This window comes from Delphinus delphis, chromosome 4 (genome assembly GCF_949987515.2).
Source record: "Delphinus delphis chromosome 4, mDelDel1.2, whole genome shotgun sequence".
NCBI classification, from domain to species: Eukaryota; Metazoa; Chordata; class Mammalia; order Artiodactyla; family Delphinidae; genus Delphinus; species Delphinus delphis.
This window is the reverse complement of record NC_082686.1, coordinates 105,071,303-105,094,248: the sequence shown is the minus strand read 5'-3', so window position 1 is coordinate 105,094,248 and position 22,946 is coordinate 105,071,303. Positions and strand designations below refer to the sequence as shown.

The 22,946-nt window shown below is 39.8% G+C and overlaps 2 protein-coding genes across 2 annotated transcripts in view; both read left to right on the top strand.

Annotated features, from left to right (window-relative positions):
• Nucleotides 1-22,946, top strand: part of IQCJ (IQ motif containing J) — a 658,546-nt gene that overhangs the window by 201,478 nt on the left and 434,122 nt on the right. The window contains exon 4 of the mRNA XM_060011213.1: nt 5,163-5,298. Coding sequence (XP_059867196.1) covers nt 5,163-5,298 — 136 coding nt within the window. The remainder of the gene's footprint in view (nt 1-5,162; nt 5,299-22,946) is intronic.
• The window catches only part of SCHIP1 (schwannomin interacting protein 1), a 575,521-nt gene continuing 568,251 nt past the window's right edge, over nt 15,677-22,946 (top strand). Inside the window, exon 1 of the mRNA XM_060011209.1 lies at nt 15,677-15,788. Coding sequence (XP_059867192.1) covers nt 15,726-15,788 — 63 coding nt within the window. The 5' untranslated portion in view covers nt 15,677-15,725. The remainder of the gene's footprint in view (nt 15,789-22,946) is intronic.

The following is a 22,946-nucleotide window of genomic DNA, read 5'->3' as shown; positions in this document are numbered from 1 at the left end:
AGAGTAAACTTGGTTGCAGGTTTTTCTCCTTCATCACTTTAAATATGTCCTGCCAGTCCCTTCTGGCTTGCAGAGTTTCTGCTGAAAGATCAGCTGTTAACCTTATGGGGATTCCCTTGTGTGTTATTTGCTGTTTTTCCCTTGCTGCTTTTAATATGTTTTCTTTGTATTTAATTTTGGATAGTTTGATTAATATGTGTCTTTGTGTGTTTCTCCTTGGATTTATCCTGTATGGGACTCTCTGTGCTTCCTGGACTTGATTAACTATTTCCTTTCCCATATTAGGGAAGTTTTCAACTATAATCTCTTCAAATATTTTCTCAGTCCCTTTCTTTTTCTCTTCTTCTTCTGGAACCACTATAATTCGAATGTTGGTGCATTTAATGTTGTCCCAGAGGTCTCTGAGACTGTCTTCAGTTCTTTTCATTCTTTTTTCTTTATTCTGCTCTGCAGTAGTTATTTCCACTATTTTATCTTCCAGGTCACTTATCCATTCTTCTGCCTCAGTTATTCTGCTGTTGATCCCATCTAGAGTATTTTTCATTTCATTTATTGTGTTGTTCATCATTGTTTGTTTCCTCTTTAGTTCTTCTAGGTCCTTGTTAAATGTTTCTTGCATTTTGTCTATTGTATTTCCCAGATTTTGGATCATCTTTACTATCATTACTCTGAATTCTTTTTCAGGGAGACTGCCTATTTCCTCTTCATTTGTTAGGTCTGGTGGGTTTTTATCTTGCTCCTTCATCTGCTGTGTGTTTCTGTCTTCTCATGTTGCTTATCTTACTGTGTTTGGTGTCTCCTTTTTGCAGGCTTCAGGTTCGTAGTTCCCGTTGTTTTTGGTGTCTGTCCCCAGTGGCTAAGGTTGGTACAGTGGGTTCTGTAGGCTTCCTGGTGGAGGGGACTAGTGCCTGTGTTCAAGTGGATGAGGGTGGATCTTGTGTTTCTGGTGGGCAGGTCCACATCTGGTGGTGTGTTTTGGGGTGTCTGTGGACTTATTATGATTTTAGGCAGCCTCTCTGCTAATGGGTGGGATTGTGTTCCTGTCTTGCTAGTTGTTTGGCATAGGGTTTCCAGCACTGTAGCTTGCTGGTCGTTGAGTGAAGCTGGGTGCTGGTGTTGAGATGGAGATCTCTGGGAGATATTCGCTGTTTGATATTATGTGGAGCTGGGAGGTCTCTTGTGGACCAGTGTCCTGAAGTTGGCTCTCCCACCTCAGAGGCACAGCACTGACTCCTGGCTGCAGCACCAACAGCCTTTCATCCACACGGCTCCTCAATTTGGGATGATTTGTTGTCTATTCATGTATTCCACAGATGCAGGTACATCAAGTTGATTGTGGAGCTTTAATCCTCTGCTTCTGAGGCTGCTGGGAGAGATTTCCCTTTCTCTTCTTTGTTCTCACAGCTCCCAGGGGCTCAGCTTTGGATTTGGCGCCGCCTCTCCGTGTAGGTCGCCGGAGGGCGTCTGTTTTTCGCTGAGACAGGACGGGGTTAAAGGAGCCGCTGATTCGGGGGCTCTGGGTCACTCAGGCCGAGGGGGAGGGAGGGGCACTGCGTGCGGGGCGGGCCTGCGGCGGCAGAGGCCAGCGTGACGTTGCACCAGCCTGAGGCGCGCTGTGCGTTCTCCTGAGGAAGTTGTCCCTGGATACCGGGACCCTGGCAGTGGCGGGCTGCAGAGGCTCCCGGGAGGGGAGGTGTGGATAGTGACCTGTGCTCGCACACAGGCTTCTTGCTGGCGGCAGCAGCAGCCTTAGCGTCTCATGCCCGTCTCTGGGGTCCGCGCTGTTAGCCGCGGCTCGCGCCCGTCTCTGGAGCTGCTTTAAACAGCGCGCTTAATCCCCTCTCCTCGCGCACCAGGAAACAAAGAGGGAAGGAAAAGTCTCTTGCCTCTTCGGCAGGTCCAGACTCTTCTCCGGACTCCCTCCCGGCCAGCCGTGGCGCACTAACCCCCTGCCGGCTGTGTTCACGCCGCCAACCCCAGTCCTCTCCCGGTGCTCCGACCGAAGCCCGAACCTCAACTCCCAGCCCCGCCCGCCCCGGCGGGGGAGCAGACAGGCCTCTCGAGCCGGTGAGTGCCGGTCGGCACCGATCCTCTGTGAGGGAATCTCTCCGCTTTGCCTTTCGCACCCCTGTTGCTGTGCTCTCCTCCGCGGCTCCGAGGCTTTCCCCCTCAGCCACCCGCAGTCTCCGCCCGCAAAGGGGCTTCCTAGTGTGTGGAAACCTTTCCTCCTTCACAGCTCCCTCCCACTGGTGCAGGTCCTGCCTCTAACCTTTTGTCTCTGTTTATTCTTTGGGAGTTTCTTGCCTTTTGGGAGGTCTGAGGTCTTCTGCCAGCGTTCAGTAGGTGTTCTGTAGGAATTGTTCCACGTGTAGATGTATTTCTGGTGTATCTGTGGGGAGGAAGGCGATCTCCGCATCCTACTCCTCCGCCATCTTCCCGGAAGCCCCCTATTATCTCTTTTGAAGTAAACTTCTATACCTTATTTATAATTCAAAATGTAGGAACACACAAAATGTGCTCCCTTACTGCGACCAGCTTTTAAAAGCGTTATATTGATGGCACTGCTTAGTTTCAGAAGTAAAAATGTCAAGGTAGTTGGTGCTCAGGGTTTACTCTGCAGCCGTAAAGGAGGCTGGTGAGTAGGAGTTGTGGTAAAGCTAGGATGAGAAGATGAGAAATGATTCCCTTTGACCGAAGGACAAATGCTTCTACGTTTTGTTTCAGTTCCCTAGTACAGTAAAATAGCATTTAGAGATGGTATTCCGAGAGCTAATATTAGACTAATTTAACCTATGAACATCACATCAGTGTCATCAAAGGGGAGTTCCTGTGTAATGTAAACACTTTTCTATGATTCAGAGAGTAGCATGGCTCCACCATTAAAATAAACAATGTAGCAATTTAGAGTAATAGCCTTGTATGACATGACTGGCCTCTCTTTTTTGATCCCAACATTTAAGAAAAGAATGAAATATAGTGTAGTATGCTTTCAACTAAGTAAAATTGTTTTCATATATGTAGACAAGGATAGTAAGATAAATATCCAAAAATTAAAATAGCTTCTGTATTAAGGCAGCGAGTGGGCTTAGATGATTTTAATATGCATTTTAAACGTATTTAATATTATCACATTTTCTTGTCAATTAAAACAAGAAGAGGATATCCATCTACTTGGAAGGAAAGAATATTGGCTTTTTAATCTCTGACTTAAGGAAAACTGATATGTCACTTTCCAGATTCCGTAGAACTAGGATGGGGAAGGGGATGCTTTAAATTCTTTGCAGACCTTACCTGGGTTTTGCCCAGCATCGTTGTTTTTTAAAGGTGTCACGCTGCCCCCTGGTGTTCAACAAGCTAAATTGTAATGTCTCAAATGCCTACTTCATTTTCTTTCTATATTTTCTGAATAATCAAGGAATTTAAAAAGGGGGGGTTGGGAGAGGAATACCCGTAGTCCTATAAACTTGTGGGTATCTTATGGGTTGTCAGTATTTTCTATTTTTTAAATTACTTAAAAAATGTCACACGTTTTTAAGCCCTTATGCGCAGGTTTACAGGCTTTAGGTGCTGTAAAGTGGCAGAACTTGTCAGCAGGGCTCTGGGAGTTGCCCAACACTTCAAGCACTTTGGATGGTGTGGAAATCAGCTGGCCAAAATGTGATACTCCCTTAATAAAATGGATCCCAGAAGAAACAACGTGATTACCAAATTCAGGCACATAATCTTACAGGACCCTCTCTGAGATTCTGTTTAAAATCTTTAAACCAAAGGAAAACAAATACATAAGGGTGCATTTTGAGCAGACATTGCATAAGAAAATAGTGACCACATATGACCCAAGGCAAGAAGCTTCTGGCCTCTCAGTAAGGGCCCCAGAAGCTGAAGGTTCATAGTTTCAGGGAAATTGGCCTCTGATCCCAAGGTTGTTTCACTGTAGCTTCTGGGCTTTTCCTTGAGCATTATAACTCACAGAGCCTTAATAAGTTAGGGAACACATACAAGTTCAATAATGTGGTAGCATTCACGTGTTCTTTATATCCTCTGACTGTTGAGAACTGATGGTCTTTGAATCGTTCTAGCCAAATGATAATAAACCAGTTTGTTTATACAGAAACACCTTTAGTGACTTTGGTTGTATGTGGAAGAATTATAGAAGATCAGATGCTTCCAGAAGTCAAAAAGAGATGGTGATAGAATCAGCAAAACCATTTAAAACTATTCTAAAAAGCTGAATACTGACAGTTGGTCTTCCATGTCGGGCTAACCCCCAGGAGAAAATAGAATCCTGTTCCCTGATTACATGTGGAAATCTAGATCTTAATCTTAAAGATTATTAGCTAGTTCAAATGGAAAAAGAAATCACTTAGCTTTCACAAAGAAGAGGTTTCTAACATCCAAATCAGAAGATGACACTTTTGGGATAATAATCACAGGAAATAAAGAGCTTCCTTGGGTGAAATCTCAAGAAGCCACCTAATCGAGGGTTACTTTAATTTTCTGAATAGTACATAATACTTTCAAATATTTTGTCTTCTCTGTCCATTTCTTTGTTTATTTATCATACAACACCAGTTTCCTTCCACAGTATGTAAAATCCGTGACCGTAGGGCTCTTACCTGACATGTGCCCGGAGCAGGGCCACTGCATTTGGCCACGCAGACTACACTGTCTAACACCACAGAACACCCCTCACCTTGAGGTCTTGGTGAATGGCACCCCCTAGAGCGGCCCTGTAGTCTCTGTCCAGAGCAAAGCGCTGACCCTGGCACAGAATGGTCCTTCAGCAATGATGTATTGAGTGAATGAATCAGTGATACGTCAGCCTGTTTATTATTCTCATTTGAAAAAAGGATGAGAAGTTGAAAGATTTTGTGTCCCATAATCAAAGCATGTACATTTACATGTGCAAACTAGTTTCACTTTGATGGATGACTTTTTCTGACTAAGTTGATTCTTGGAGACTGATTGAGCTCAGGCAAGTCTGTAAAAGTCGAACCAGTAACATAGACAGTCCAGGTCTTCTGATTTCCCTTGTCACGTTCTAGGTGTGTCAGTTTCCCTGTCCCCATAGCCAGTTCCTTCAGACTCCTTGTGCTTTGCCGAGTGTGTGGCTGGGGAGTGACGGTGTGTGCGCTGTTTTTTGTTTGTTTGTTTTTTGGCAGCATTCAGCGAGTGTGGCGCGAGTACCTGCAGCGGCAGGACCCCCTGGAGAAGAGGAGCCCATCCCCACCTTCCGTGTCCTCAGACAAGCTGAGTACCTCCGTCAGCATGAACACCTTCTCGGACAGCAGCACACCTGTGAGTGCATGTCTCCTTTTCATGACTTGGTTGGCCAATCACCTGGTCTCCAGGGCTTTGGTTCCAAGAAAGAAATCTTGGGATGTGAGCAGGTGGTTTGTGATAGACCTACAAGTTGCTTGTTTGCTATGCATGAGCCCATGGTGAGGGTTTTGTCCTCTCAAAACAAAGACATGATTCATAAGTGCACAGTGAACTTAATCAAGTCTGAGGGAATCGATTGCGTTTGAAATCAACCTAAACTGCTAGTTTGTGTGTTGGCAGTCCTCCATTACGGAGAATATCTTTTTACTTTTCTTTATAATAGCGTGTTCCTTTTAGTCTGTGTCAGTAGTGTTTTGTGGTGAGAACAGGATAGAAGATTAGCTTGGTTATAAGGATTTTTAGCCTGATTATAAGGATTTTAAACGAACCTTCACGGGAAGAATTGAAAGGGGTCACGAATTCAGGGGTTGCATCTCAAAGGCTTTTGGGGCCAGGTAAGTAACCCATGTGACTGATGGGGGTTGAGTTGTGACTGGCTCACTGAACCAAGGCATCACCTAAAGGCGCAGCCCCTCTCGGCTCCTGCAAGTATGTTTTCAGGTGGGGAAGCAGAAAAGATGTTGCCAAAGGTCATTTTCTTTCTTCATAAGATGCCAGAAATCCAGATTTTTAAATTTTGGCAACCAGTAAGAAATTTTAAATGTAAATAGACCATATGTGCAGACCACAATTGTCCCGGGTCCACCAGTTTAAGAACTCCGGAGTACAGGGCTGAGGAATGAAAGAATCTGGTGGAAGCCTTTACTTTTCAAAAAAAAAACACCAAATGTGTTAGGAAATAAATGATCAGGGAATTGTAATGCAGATTTGTGTGGATTTAGCCATTGTCATCAGTTGCCATTGTCACTGGAGTACTGAAAGAAGTTAGGAAGAGAAATGAACTATACAAGTATATTATTTAAAAAAAAAAATCTTCCTTGACTACTTTGTAATCATGTTTATTCGGTTGTGAAAAAGGCTTCCCAACAGCCAAAATAATGCGTTCACGTTGGGATCAAGCAAAGGTTACTTTGAAATGTTTTCAGATGATTGTGTTGCATATTCTTTAATTCATGGCTTTACCTAGTTGTGGCTTCTAAAGAGAGAGCAGTAAGTTCAGCTTATGGCTGTGCCAATAACAACGGCAGAAGATGTATTTTTAGCTGACAGCAGAAATTGAATCCTTAGTGAATCTGCACTTCATAGAGACAATTTTGGGGGGCAATGAGTTGTCTTAACTGGCCTCACTATCACTAGAGGGTGCTCACGAACCATTTTGGGAAATGTCTGAGTTTAGTAAAGTTTGTATTTAACTTGTGATTTGTGAGTGAAAAAGAATGTGAAAATTGAGTGTCTAGGATGCCCTCGCTGTGAATGTCAGTAGAAGGTACAAATTAAATGACTCTGAAGACTGGATTTGAATGATGGAAATTGAGTATCAGAAATCACTGTGCCCGTGAGTTGAAGGTTTGGGTTTACTACTGCCTTTGTACTTTCTCAGCCCTAATTCCGGACAATATCAACTGTCTAGTGATATCTAACCGTTTTAGTGTTGCTTTAGGGCGGTTATTCCTTTTGGCTTATTGAAATTCTGGAAGAATCTATCTTTGCTTTATATTTATGCTGCCACACAGCTATGATTCTAGCACCTCAAGTGTTTTCGTGCATAAATGCATGTTCTTCCCCCTCATGGGTCATCACGTTTATGTTTATCATTGCACAGCTTTGCTAACAGTTTTACGTTATTTAATTTAGCCCAGCCTCCAGGTTCCCTGAGGTTTCTTGATAGAGATTTCCTCCCTCAAGTGTCCCCAGCAATCTGGTTTCCCATAAGGTGTGTCAGACTGAACTGGGAGTGGCACCCTGCTCCACCACCACGTCATCATGCTTTATCTCTGTGCTCGTGGGACAAAAATGAGCCTATTCCACATGTGGAAGTCTGGCTCACTCCTGATCGCCTACAAACAGTGAGAATCAAAACAGGATTTCAAAAAACATTACTGGAATTAGCTTCAGGAAGCAAGCAGACCCTGCCCAGAATTCGAATAAGGTTATTAGTTATAAGAACAACTTTGGTATTGATGATGGCAGTGGTGTGACACTAAGTGTACAAAATAAAATATGAAAGTACAAGATGTTGGGACATTCCCAAGCCTCTCATTTGTCAGGCAGGTAACATACCCAAGCCATAATTGTTTAAAACTTAATGCTTAGTTGTTTGGAGCTGCTGTAACTAGCTAAGGTTGTTTTTATCTCCCATGATTATCCCTTTGCTGAGGCCTTTCGAGAAGATTCATTCTTACATCTTTCATTGGTCGCAGCCCCATGAAAGGAGAGTGACTCTGCTCTACCCTGACTGGCCTGCCAGACCCAGTGATGAGTAGATGAGCAGACCTCAAGTTTATGGAGGGGATAAGGATGACCCCCGGCTCACCTTGGCTAAGCCTGTCATAAAGAGATGAGCTTCCTCTAATAATCAGAAAGTCCTTTGGAACTTCAGGGTTAAAAGCCTTCAGTCCAAGTCAAATGCTCTCAGTGAGGTGTATCCCTGGGCAATTCTCCAGGCCCCTGACTTCTACTAGATCCCCTCCAGCTTGTTGAACTTCAGCCCTCTTTCTCTGGGCTTGATCTATCATGGTTGCTGCCCTAGACCATTGTCTGTCTTCTCGAATCTGATCAGCTGCCTGTCTCGTCCTAACCCTCTACTAACTTCTGACACAGCCTCAGTTGGAGGCCAGTCTGCCCTTGCGTAACCCGTGGGCCTTGCCAGCTGCTCCACCCGCCCCCATGCCTATAATAACTGCAATTACTGCTCATCCTTGCTGTCTGCCCCAGGCATGTGCTGCATGAGAAGCCAGCAACCTGATCTGGGGGAGTCCCTGTGCTGAGATGAGAATGATGTTTTTGCATGCTCCTGTTCTCTTTTGGCCAAGCATAATAGTTAATGTAGTTCTTAGAATACTTTTGCCGTGAAATAAATAGCAACAGTAATGTTTCAGTATGAGCTCTCAAGTTCATCTTAATAAGAGCTGAGCACTTGTTATGTGGCAGGTGCTTCGCTAATGTTTTCCATGGATTATTTCGTTTAATCCTCTCTATGACCATATGAAGGAGGTACTATTATTATCTCCATTTTACAGATGATGAAAATGAGAGTTAAAGAGAACTTGCCCTGGGTTACTGTTTGGGCCGGAGCCTGCATGGGTCACTATTCTACTATATTGTACCACTTGAAAGTAAGCCTGCATTTAGATATGGTCAAGCAGTGAAAGAGACAACCAATGCATTAATGCATTTCTAAGACTATTTTACAATTTAATAGGTATAAACAGTGAATGGAATAATTGAAAAAAGAATCCTCATTTGATTTTATAAATTGCCTCATTCAATGCTCTTTGATTAAAACCTCAAACCTCAGCTGCTCAATGCCAAATTAAAGAGCAACAGGAGGGAAGATAATATTAAGTTTTGTTAGCAATTTGCATATCAAGTGCCCTTATACCACAGTGTGTCATGTGGTAACAGAAAAATTTGTTTTAGAAATAGTAATTTTGAATAGCAACTGTTATTAAGAAATGGAGCTTGTGGGTATCAAAGTGAGAAGCAAAGAATAACTTTTTTTTAACCATAAAAATATTAGTTATTGAATAGAGGACAACACTGGAAAATGCTTTGTGTTTTTTATTAATCAATTTCATGTGACCAAATACTTATTGTTTTAGTTCCCAGCTTCAAGAAACCTGTAATTTGTTTAATAAGATGTCATGGAAAGAAAGTATAGCATGGTCTATTGTAAACCATTAGGTTTATACTTTTTAAAAAATCATTAGCATATCCCTGCAGATAAATCCAGAAAAATCTCTGGATTGTTTGGGGACATTCTTAGTCCCATTTGGTTTGAATTGATTCCATATGCCTGGGACTTCTTTCCTTGCCACGCCCACTTTTCCCGTTGGTTCCCATACTATTATGGTCTGGCCTGTAGGGGGCAGCGTGGCTCATGGAATGAGGCCCTGGCTTGGTAAGAGGACCTGACTTAAAACCTGTCACTTTTTGTGAGTCTAAGATGTATCCCTTGAGAGGCCCTTCTTCATCTGCAAACTGAAAATAATACCCACCTCAGAGGTGGATTGTTATTGCTGTGAAGATTAAATGGCACTACATACGTAAAGCAGCACAGAGCCTGGGACCCCGGAGGCTCTCAGTAAATGCTAGTCGATTCTGAATCTGCTCTTGAAAACACTCCATGCGTTCAAAACACTGGAAAACTTGTGAAGAGCAGAGGTGAAAATTTTACCTGGATTTGCACTGAGGAGGCCAGGGATGCACAGAGCCTGTTTCTGATTCACTGAATGAATCTATGAGGATCAAATTGTGTCCTAGAATATATGTGTGTATATATATATATATATATATATATATATGTGTGTATATAGATATATATATAAATGTATACGTATGTTCGGAGTATATATGTATACATGTGTATGTTCTGAGATTGGAGCTGTACTTACAAAAGTAATAAATTAAGCATTTATTTTAGTGTTGCTCCTTTAAAAACGAATTTTCAAGGTTGAAAGGTTAAGTCAGGTGCAAGTACTTTTGCCTCTAAATGAGTCGGCCTCTTCTGAGAGACCACGCCCACATACATAGTAGAAGAAAGCCTAGATTATTCTCCTCACTTCAGACCTGAGGAAAAAGAGATGGGAGGATCCATCCCATCTCCAGCATGTCCGGGAGAACAGAGTTACGCCTCTCAGGCCGGTCAGTGCAAAGCCTTGTTTCACTCCTGGTCAGGAAGAATTACAGTTCTTGTAATCCTTGAGCAGTTTCTGTAATTCTTATAATTCTTGAGCAGGTTCAGGAGCGGTGGTCTGGGCCAGCTCAAGACCCTGTTATGCCAGTTGTCCTGGAGAGAAGCCGTGGAGCCCTCATATTTATGGGGTTGCTGGAGGAGTCCTGGCTTTTAGTGAGAGTAGCTGGGTAGCCAACAGCGGGCAGCCAGGTGACCTACCACACCTCCCCAAGTACACCACCAAAAGCCAGGACCGTTCCTTCCTGCCAGACACAGCAGGTACACCTATATTCAGCATGCTTAATTATCCTCAAGTTCTATTGCCCTTTTTGAGATTTACAACCTCCAGGCTTTAAATACATGGGGAAAAATTTAGTGGTTAAAGGGAGAAAGTCTTCTTCCAAAGTCGTACTTGTTTTGGGAGGAAACTCAAGCCCTAAAAGAGGATTTCCTGGGACCACCCCCCAGTACAATCCTGAAAGCTGCAAAATTATAGAGAATGTAAGCCTTGTACTACTTAATAATTTAATAACCTAGATTTTCCAGGTCAGGGACAAGTTACAGTATTATGCCCAGCTGTTATAAATTTAGGTCCCATGAGTTCTAATGTTTCAGCACCCAAGGTCTATCTAACATCTAGCCTTTCAGACCCTGAAATTGCACATTTTTTTTGCCAATCTATTTGTCCCAAATTTTGGTTCAGAGAATATAGTAATCATTTGTAAAAAGAGAAGACTTCTTGGTATTTACATGGAGGTAAATACATTTCTCTTTTCTTCAAACCAGGGTCTTAGAGAACAAATGTTTTCTTTTCCAAAGTTTTAGAAATTATATAATACATAACCATATATTACAGTTTGAATAAAATGGAATTGTACAAAATAATATCCTGTTTTTTGAAAAATTTATTTTATTGAAGTATAGTTGGTTTACAATGTTGTGTTAATTTCTACTGTACAGCAAAGTTATTCAGTTATACATATATATATTCTTTTTCATATTCTTTTCCATTATGGTTTATCATAGGATATATACAGTAGGTCCTATATACAGTAGGACCTTGCTGTTTATCCATTCTATATATAATAGTTTGCATCTGCTAATCCCAAACTCCCAGTCCATCTCTCTCCCACCTCGTCTCCCTTGGCAGCCACAAGTCTGCTCTTTATGTTTGTGAGTCTGTTTCTGTTTCATAGATAAGTTCATTTGTGTCATATTTTAGATTCCACATATAAGTGATATAATATGGTATTTATCTTTCTCTTTTGGACTTACTAAACTTAGTATGATAATCTCTAGGTCCATCCATGTTGCTGCAAATGGCATTATTTCATTCTTTTTTTATGGCTGAGGAATATTCCATTGTATATTGTACCACATCTTCTTTATCCAGTTATCTTTAGATGGACATTTAGTTTGTTTCCATGTCTTGGCTATTGTAAATAGTGCTGCTATGAACATTGGGGTGCATGTATCTTTTCGAATTACGGTTTTCTTCGGATATATGCCCAGGAGTAGAACTGCAGAATCATATGGCAACTCTATTTTTAGTTTTTTGAGGAACCTCCATACTGTTTTCCTTAGTGGTTGCACCAATTTACATTCCCACCAACAGTGTAGGAAAATTACATTTTCCCTCTTCTCCACCCTCTCTAGCAAAAAATAATATCTTTATACCACAAGCGCTCTCCTCTTTGCATATTTGAATATTGGTTGATAATATTGATTCCTTTTTCCAAATCATCCTTTTGACTTAATGATTTGAGGACATTTTTCTTGATAGGTTTAAAAATGAGCATGTTGTTTAGGTTTGAGGATTAAAAAAAAATTTTTTTAGCGACTGCTAACATTGAACATTTCCTGAGTTTAAAATTATATACAAAATTGACAATTCCCTATTTGATAACTAACTCATTCATCCACAGTAATATAATAAATCCTCCTAAGCGGTCTCAAAGTCATTAACCTAGGAATTCAGATGCAAAAATCTAGGCACTAAGTACCTCACTTTACGCAAAGAGGGTTGAAAAAGAATTTGTTCTCTTTGCAGTTTTCCTTAAGTCCAGTCTCAGCATTTGTCCTCACCTAGATCCTGTCCTTATTCTACAGCTTAGGTGAGATAAAGTGTTGAATCCCTAGTTTAGACCCAGTTGCACCTTCTGTTATAAAATCTAGTTTCATCATTACAAATCAGTGTTTCACTCTTCGAATGAGTATGAAAGATGCTTTAGGATCCAAGGAGAAATTGGATGTGGTGGAACTGGAGTGAGATCTACTACTGTATTCCTTTTTTTTCCTGATTGGCCTAAGACTCTTTAGGATGTTCTTTTGTAAATAAGACATCTTGGGTGGGGAGGGGAGTTATTCCCGTCCTTGGATTAGGTCAACATCATTTGTTCACTCATTCAACAAATATTGAGTGCCTGCTGTGTGCTGGCCCTTTGTCAAGCCCTGGAGATAAAATGATCACCCAAATACACACAACCTCTGCCCTTGCAGAATTTACATAATTCCCCAGTCATGATTGGCAATTCTTGTAACAGATGTACTGCCAACTTAGAGGACATCCTCGATAACATTTCATTGATTAATTATATAGATGTTTAGGTATTATTAGTAACAAAAATCTGACTGCTGAAACATCTTCTAGAGCAGAAGTTCCCAAAATGTGGAACCTGGAATACTAGTCTCATAGGGTATTGATAGATGTTAATTGGGGGAAGGGCAAAATAAGCTGATTTATTTACTTCAGGACTTCTTAGAGCCTTACTAAGCTAATACACATTTTGAATTTGCAAGACGGGGATCACTGTTTTCATGTTTCCTAAACTTCTTTGACCAGGAAACTCATTAAGAGTCAAATCTTATTGGACTACTGATCCATGGAACACTTTGGGGAATACCATTCTAGAGTTAGTAGCTGTTGAAGAAAAGTGCCAAGAGCTGGAGCTTCTAAGTGGCTCAATTATAAAATTAAAATGAATTGAGCAGTGCATTTTGAAAGTTTCTAATGAAATTTTTACACATGACGTCTCCTTTTTATAGGTCTCTATTATAGAGCTGTATTATGCAAATTTTACTAAGTTAGTTCACATATAAAACTTGTTACATTAACTGGCTAGCAGGGTTTAAACAAAAAGACCAAGTCTAGTCAACGACATAACAGTGTTGGAAGATGGGGTTTTAGGGAATCAGTAAATAACTCCTTTTCTGTTCTTGATTTGGAAACTTATTTTGAAAGGCCAGAGATTTAGGCAGAGGGATATAAAAATCTCAGCTTTATTTCCTGTCAAAGCTGGATTTGAGGGTGGAATTCGAACTTGTGGCCATTGAGCTTTCTACTACTAAGCTTTGGATTTAAGGAATCTTATCAATCACAGGAAGCACGAGATACTGCCAGCCTCACCCACAGATCTTGTGCAGGGAGGTGGAGCCCATTAAAAAATGGAGGGAGAATGATTTTGGGTTGCCAGTGCCTTTGCCTAATCCTGCAGTTAAGGTAACTCCTACCTTCCTGGAGTGGATTAAAGGGTGGAAATCAGAGTGTGGGAGTATTTAGGAAGTTTCTTCCTCATGGAAATCTGAGGAGACAGGAAGAAGGGAACCTCCAACATTGCACGCTTCATGTAGCAACAATTTGGCCTTTTATTATGATAAATATCATATATATTTTTGTACTTATCTTGATTTTTATATGATTGTATACTTTGTAATATATTCATTATTGCAGTGTTTTCTGCATAAGAATTACTTTGAAAGCTTTAAAAAAAAAAACCACAGATTCCAGAACCATAGTAGATCTTTTGAATTAGAATATCTGGGAATTCTGTATTTTTTTTTAATGTCTTAGGTAATCCTTATTATCATAAAGAATAGAAAACTGTGAGTTATAGAAATTGCAAACAAATTCAACTTTATTTAAGAAACAGACACGATCACCCAGGTGATCAATATTTTTTCTAATTTGCATCTCGATATTTTTGTATTGTAAATCATGTGCCTTGAGGAGGTGCTTAAGCAAATTTTCCCTGATACCAAAACACCCATTATTGTTTTAATAGAATTTTCCCAGTGGCACTGATTGTGTTGAAAATTCTGTTTTCCTAGAATTTATAGTTCTTTTCTTTCTCAAAAATATAAGTACTGTGCTCACCAAGGAAGGTTTCTGTTGTTTGATCCACTTTGGTTTTTATTAAAAGAGGATACAGTCAATAGGCACTGATTAGATTAGTTTCAATTTATTCACTTTGACTGTGAGGATTTTTAGTTTGCATGAAGAGAGATTAGATAATTTAACTATTAGCTGACAAGAAAGTCAACTATGACTGAAAATCCCAAGTTATGGTGTGTGACTACATGTTAAGAAAGAGAAAAATACACTACACAGAATGGAAATGGATAATTCTCATTATTATACATTCTTTAAAATATCTTTGTATACTATTTATTACTAGTTACATGTAAAAATTACCTATAGTATAGTTAAACTTTTGTTATTGTATTCAGAGCTGAAAAACATCTAGAAATAATGAGTAAAAGAAATTTCCTACCAACATTTGAAAACATACTCAAATCCTTTCAGAGATAGGTGTTAGTAAAATTTTTTGTCTATGAAACATTTTTAAATTCCATCAAATAAAATGTTGTCTGGAGTTGAAGACAGTTGCCTTAATTTTTATTTTGCAATCTTCATAGATTGGCATTAAAAAATAATGATTTTTTTAAATGCTAAAAATTCTGAGAGACGTTTTAGAAGTTTCTGTCTGTCTCTACCGTTCCTCTAGTTCCCTTTAGAGCTCCGTGAGGGGAAACCCCTTCTTTACCTGTGAGGAATAAATTAATTTTCTCTTCATGGCACTGTATTGATAGGGTTAAGCATATTGATAGAAGACCACACTATTTAATGCAAGTAGATTTTCAAGAAAATCACTATGCCAAACACTTCACTAGAAGAACTTCATCTACATACAGCGGCAACTGTGACCTGCTTTAGAGATGACATCATTGGGTGTCATGTGGCTCTTTATACGTTTCAGCCTCAGAAAGAGGTAATCTGTGAAAGCCACAAGAGCCTGATTTCTGCTGTGATAGTCTTCAGCAGACAGAGGCTGGGGCTAGAGTGAGGCATACCTGTTTACATAGTGTGTGCAGTGCCTTGTGGAATTCTGAGCTTTATTTTTGTTTAATCAAAAAATAGATGCAATGATAGAATGAAGTGAATTGGCTTCTTTGGACTAATGGGAGCTTGTTTTCTGCATTAAGATCAAGAACTTTTCTGGAATCCTCTGTTCTCTGAGTAGCCTGTAGTTTCTCCCTTTTTTTCCCCTCAATTTGAAGAACACTGAGAAAAATCAGCAAACTTCATCTCCCAAAGAGCTCTCCCTCTTTTTTGTCAATACTTGAAGATTTCTGCTCCAAAATCTTTGAGCTGCCTGAGCATCGTGGTTGATAACTGAAGGGTAAAGCATCTCCTTTGTAGTATGTGTTACAGAAATTCTTCAGATAACTTCACTTGCTAACACAGATGGCCCTTTATGGATTTCTTGTAAAGCCTGTTTGAATAAACAACTCTTTCCTCTCAAATGGGCAAGAGTAACTCTTCAGCACCATGGAGAGGTCAGGCCAGCGAACAACGACGTGGGACTGTGACCAGGGCAAGCAATCTGACAGTGTAAGTTTTCCAAATGTCTATCATCTATTTTAGGTCTATCATATTTTTACAACTGGAGAGAGGAAACTCCAAACTCTAACCGAGTTAGTCTAAATTTAAGCTGTAAAATGTAATGGGCTTCATTACATTTGAAATTCAGGATTAACCATTTAAAAATATTATTTTAGAAAGTGTGAATATGTTATTTTGAAAAATTACTTTCTCATTGCATCAGTTGGTATGTGAATGCTTGGTACTTTGAATCTTTATAGTCTAAGTTTTTGTTTTAATTTACCACAAATTAATTGCATTGCCGTTGCACAAAACAGAGCATTTAAAAATACTCATTTAAATAGTTCTAAATGTACAGTTTGTTGCCTTTTGTAAATACAAGGCTCTCTTTGGAAAGTTATTTCTGATCTGTGCTCATTTTAAAGGATAGTTTTAAACTTTTAAATTGCAGATTATATTTCACTTACCAAAAGAAAAAATGTCTAGGTATTCTAATGTTGGCACGCATAGGAGATATTTGACGACTTATGAAATTTTAAATTTACTGGTATAAAATATGTACCGTAAAAGCCTATAGTAAGTGGAAAGTGCAGATCCTTTTATAAAATGATTAGATATGGACCACTGGAGAGGTACCTTTAGCGTCACTGAAGTATTTAATTTGTTTCAAAGTAGTCCAATTTAACTGTTCAAACCAGAAATTTAAAAAATAGTTTATTCTAAAATATCTTATAACAACCTCCTTAAAACTGTCCAAGGTATAGTTTTATGATACTGTTATATCACACAGCCAGTGAAGAAATGATACTTTGAATTGCTATGAAGAGTGACCTCCACAGATATCTTGATTAGCTATTCAAATTTGTCTAAGGGAACAGAGTGTCGTAAAAAAAGTAATATAACAAATAATTATCTTTTCTCAGGCCAGTTAAGTGAGGTTTGGAACATTTATTTATGCTGAACCACTTATTTTAAAGTCTGAGAAAACTATCTTTTTATATTATTGTAATATGGAATTTATTTCCCTCAGTAGTTCTCCTCCTATGTAAAAACCATTGTAAATACAATTTACTTAACTAAACCCCTAATTCAAATATAACTGATTTTTTCTGTTATGGATAACTTCCAGGTGAATTTACTGTTGCTTCTTAAGTCTTCAGTAATTTGGCATTTGATTTTTGGATAAATGGCACTTACATTTTGACAGTGTTTTTGGTACAAAATTTTGGAGGCTGTGACTTAGTTTTATATTAAGGAGCCCTTGTTATATATGTTTGTCAGCTATGTTTAATAGATCCACTGATGATTTCTTTAATTGATGTCAATATTTAAAAGAACTCTGTTTTTGAAAAGAAAGGTAGATATATGATTCCAGTTGTTTTAGTTTAATTTCGCTGTGTTTTACCATTATGCTTTGATTTTTGAGATGAATAAGTAGGGCCTTTCACACACTGTTGAGCAGACTTCTGTGTTTTTAAAACTTTGGTTGTTCCCTTATGATAAACTGTATCCATTAGTTGCAGTGGTAGTCTTTGGACAAATCACTCTGGTTGATTAGACTGTAAGATTCTAATTTAGAGGATTTGAGGCTCATGTCATAAGATGCATCTGCTTTATGTTCTGAAATGGGAGGACATGTACCTGATTCAGAAATGTATTTTCTAGCAATCTTTATCTCTATCTCTTAGGGATGTGATTTACTTATGATATTGTCTGCAGTGTAACATTTTATATTTCTAGACTTTTTGCACACATTTTAGTGATGTATTTATAACAACAGCTATCTAACATATATTTTCTAGTTGAGATACGGTTGTCTGTGTATTTATTTAACCAAAAATTGTCCCTATGTGATAGACCACAAACATGTTTTGGCTTCTGCTTTGAGAGCCTTTCAATCATTGTTGAAATAGCATAAGTCATCTGAAGAATAGAAAAATGTCCAGAGCTATTTAGACTGTGAGCTATTTGCATTTCTTTTTTCTTTCTTTCTTCTTCTTCTTCTTTTTTTTTTATAGCATTCTGGTGGTAGCAGATGTGTGTGAACAATCTTAAATTTAGTTGAGTGACATTTTGCTTTTCTTGCCAATGTAAAAATATGCTCACGGATCTCTTTTTTGTGGTCCACCCACCCTTGCAAAGGCTTTGTAACCTTTGGCTACGAAGGATTTAAGGGCATATTTACTTTATGAAAACCACCCTAGTTAGGGTGCTTTACAGGACAGCTGAACATAGAGGGAGCTGACTGACAGGGGTGGTTCTTCCTACTGATTTCAACCCTTTTTGACACTAAGAGAAAAAAGTTGGTTCTGTGAAATAGTTCTTCCATCCCAGGTACTCACAGACTCATTTCTGTTGGACGTGTCCATCACAGCTTCCAACCAGAAGCAACTCTTCTGGCTACAATCCCAACAGGACCAGTTTCAGTAGGAGAGAGCCTGAAAGTGGGATGTGTTACAGGAACGTCCCAAAGGGCAGCTTCTTAGAGGGAAATGGGTATTCTTGGGATTATTGCAGTGAAGCAGGACCCTGACTGGTTCCAAATGGATTTTAGGCTTGTTTTACTATGTTTCTAGCATTATGGATAGGGATCAGATGACATCAGGTACCCCAGGGCAGTTCTACAGCTTCCTAGAGAATCACCCTGGGCTGATGCTTCGGCATAGAGATTTCCATCACGTGATTTTTGTCCTCAGTTATTATGTTTATTGTTAGCGTTCCTTCCCTCTCCCTATTGTACTCACAGTGAACATTCCTACTTTATAGTACATGTTGGGCCTAAGTAGATATGGCCTAACTGATTTGAGATTATTAAATATTACTAGAAACTGTGGAGTAATCTGAACTGTTTCAGAAAACTAAACAGAGCTTAGAGACTTTCCAAGGAAAGCTGAAAGACCAGAAATATCCTCCAAAGAGGTAGTACCATGCTTTTCTCATTTAACTAGTCTTTCAAATCCCAGTCTCTCTGTATGAAGCTGACTCCCTCCCATAAGTAAACTCAAGCCAGAGCATATAAAACACATCCAGGCAGCCAGTCATTGGATGGATTCAGGCCACTTCCATCTTGTCTAATTTATCTTGTGCTCCTAATTCTCATCTTACTTGTGTATTTTTCTAAAAAGTTTTATTGGAGCATAGTTGATTTACAATGCTGTGTTTCAGGTGTACAGCAAAGCAAATCAGTTATACATATACATATATCTTTTTTAGATTTTACCTGTATCTTTGACGCCATCTAATATGCACTTATACAGTGCACTTGACACAGTACATTACACAGCACCTGACTCCATTAATAAGACCCATCTTGATGGAAAACCCATTTTTACTTCAACATTCTGCTATTATCTCAGTAGCATGCTTCTCCAAGATGCAGTTTTTGCGCTTGATGTCTGACCTTTGTGTACCACAATGGCAGGAAAGAAACATCTCTTCACCTGGGGTTTCATTTTGGGTGCATCGGAACTGGTGGAACTGTACTGGGCAGACCATGGTGTTGGCACAGAAAGCATGTCCTTTGACTATCCATGATTTACTAAGTATCTTTCTATTTTAAGAACTGGTCAAAGATAGACTCAGGCTAATGATTTGAGGATATTTAGAAAAGAATGTCAAGTTTCAATGCCTTAAAGCAAGTCATACAAATTTACTCATATTTAACTTTGGTTGGAATTATAAGGAATATAAATACAGGTGCTGTATCTGGACTTCAGTACGACTATGAAGATTTTTTTCTGATATCTCTGTGGAGAAGATAAATAATTGTGGATGGAATAGTAATACAAATTGGTAATATTTGGACTGGTTAAATAGCCTTACCAAAATTGTGTTAACTGATGAATCAGAGCTAGCCTGGAGGTAAGCACATAATGGTGTGTAATAGGTTTCTGTTATAAGCATTATTTTAATCAATGATCTTAAATATAATATTTTTCCTACCTCTTATTTCATAGTTGAGGACATTTCATGTGGGAGAGGAGGAACAATTTGCCTGAGGTCAGCTAGTTGGTCAGCTGCAAAAGTGGAGCTAGAAACCAGATTTTTCTGACTCCCAAGCAAGGGAATTTCTACTGGGATATGTGATCACCAAGGAACCCCAGTGCTGAGCAATCAGTGAAAGTTTTATGGAGAAATATTTTTTATCTAAAATTAGAACAACTTTTAAAACTTCGGAGATGTCATTCAATGGCATAGGCTTTCTCGTAAAGCAGTAAGCTTCTCATCACCAGGAGTATGCATGCACAGACTGGATGGGCCACATCAGAGATGCTGTAGAAGGGAACTGTATATTGTGGAAGGGTTTGTGTGTGTGTGTGTGTGTGTGTGTAATGACTGGACTAGATGATCTCTAAGGTCTCCTTCAACTTGAACATGGAGAGGAGACATTAGTGCAATGTTGTCTCATTAAAAATAGAAAACAAGAATAATTTCTTCGTTCAACAAACGTTAGGTACATATTCAAGGTACTGTGTGGTTCTAAGAACTGATTACCCAAGTCTGCCTGAGACACCAAGAAACCATCCACTTGAGAGGGAGTTAAAAAGGGGGAGATTGGGAAATAAATTAAAATGAAAGGATGGGGGGCTTCCCTGGTGGCGCAGTGGTTGAGAGTCTGCCTGCCGATGCAGGGGACACGGGTTCGTGCCCTGGTCTGGGAAGATCCCACATGCCGTGGAGCGGCTGGGCCCGTGAGCCATGGCCGCTGAGCCTGTGCGTCTGGAGCCTGTGCTCCGCAATGGGAGAGGCCACAGCAGTGAGAGGACCGTGTACCACAAATAAATAAATAAATAAATAAATAAATAAATAAATAAATAAACTTAAAAAAAAAATAAAATGAAAGGATGGGAAAAGAGACCCAGGAGGGAGAGTAAGATGCATTACTTGAATCTATTTGAGAAGGAAAAAACTAGGTTAAAGGGGTAAAAGCAGAACCAAAGTTATAATTTATCTTTTTCATTATCTCTAGTCTGGAGATACTTCAATGCATGAAAGAGAAACAAAAATTTAGGATTTATTGATCTCTAATAAATTCCACAATTCTATTCAGGATCGTCAAATATCTAATGAGCTTTTGTGCCTGCATCCTTTCGACCTGTGTAGCTGTAGTTGCATAATCGACCCTTAGAGATTTTATCCCAGTTGTTATTTGTATTTTTCCTAATTGAGGGAAATTCCAAAGCTGTAGACCATCAATTCAGGGACTCAACATCAAGTCAGTCTTGCTGCTGGTGGTGTTCTGAATTTGAATGTCTTTGATTACCTGGGTTTGTACTATACGTTGTATATTTATGCTATGTTGTAATAAGTAGATCCCCATAAGTATAATAGTTCAAACACAGCAGAAATTTATTTCTCGATTAAGGATCCATACTGGACTGGTGAGCAGGTTAGTGGGGTGGCCCTCCTTCATACAGTCATTCGGAGAACCCAGGATGGTGTGGGCTCTGCCGTCTTCAACACGTGGTGTCCGAAACTACCCTAGAGTCAAAACTTAGAGCAAACCAAAAAGGGAAAAGGAAATGGAGCAGTATACATGGAAGGTTTTAATGGGCCAAGTCTGAAAGAGACACACACATCACTCAATGCACATTCTTTTCACTGAACTCAGTCACGTGCCATAGCTAACTGCAGGGGAGATTGGTAAAGATAATTCTACAGGATACATAAAAATAAGACAAGGAAATGGATTTTAGATCACTCAGTACTGTCTGCCATACTTGGGAGGGATTCTTCCTCCAAACCTTTAGTTCCTGTCGCTATAAAGTTGACATATGCCACTAGATCTGCTTAATGTTAACTTCTCTACAGCCTTGGTCGTTGCCTGTTTCAATCTTCCAGGTTGCAAACTACAGAATCTGACCCTAGTTAATTTCAGCTAAAAATGAATTTATTAGAAAGATATCAGCTATCTCCCTGAATTAACAGGAAGGCTGGAGAATCAGGCTCAGGAAACGAAAGAGGCACTAAGGGAAATTTGTTGGCCAGAACTCCAGGCAAAGGCACACCTGAGAGACAACATTGTTGGAGCACTGCTGCGTCATTGGATGCAACGGTCATAAGAAGCTCTAAAATGTGCCTTGCTTCTCTGACACACTTCCTCTAGATGCAGAGTCCCTGACAAGGCCATCCCATTGACTGGTTTAGATCATGTGTTCGAAGCCACATTGCTAGGATGTAGGGAAGGGAAGTTACTTCTGTAGTGAGGGGTAGAGTCCTGTTCCTTGCTGTAACTCCTTTAATAGTGGAATCTGTAATTATGGGATGGGGGCTCAGATGCACTAAAAAATTTAAAATGACAGAAATCTACTGTGCCTGCTGTTGTAAGATGCCCGTAATGCCACATTAGATCTTCTGATGGCCCATGCCAATTCTCACTGATTCCAACTGGCCGCACACCTACACTGTGCCTTATTGTTATGCCTAGACTGTGCCTTGTTGTTCCTCCTGGGATGTGTTTTGATCGCTTTTGCCAGTTTATTACCCCAACCCACCTAGGCATCCTGTGTGAAACTTGCTTTGGCCCTTTTTGATGGTAGCTTTTCAGGTCCTTTCCTACAACACTTGGCATTGTTTTGAGAACTAAATTCAGACCTGGGACCTATGTGATAAGTCTGCATGGCCATCGCCCAGACATTTGACCCATCTCCTGTGGGGTTTTCTCATCTGTAAAGTGAATAAGTCAGCTCAATTCCCATTAGTCTCAAAGGGATGCCGAGAGGCTTAACAAGATGGTGCTTCGAGATATTTGGAACACAGGGTGGCATTATCACATTATTATTTTCACAAGCTGTTCACCTGAAGGGAGAAAATAAAGAGTGGATATTTAATGCCAGAGAGGTTTTTGGCACTTTGTCAATTTGACATTAGCTTTGAAGGCTTTTGGAATTTTGCCTGAAATTTTCAGTACCAAGCAGCTAAAAGCTGTGTTTTTCTGGGCTCGTGATATTCCTGTCCCCAGGGATGGCATTAAGCATTTGTGAGGGATGAGCTGTGCCAGACCCATTTTCCAATGTGCCACCAACAGACACAAAAAAGCAACGCACACTCTGTAAATTGCTGCTCGTACCCACATTTCACACTTGGAACAGCACCTCTGACTTGTGCCAGCAGAAAAGGGATGAGAGAGGAGTGATCCACGTAGGCATATGCGAAGGAAGCTCCCTG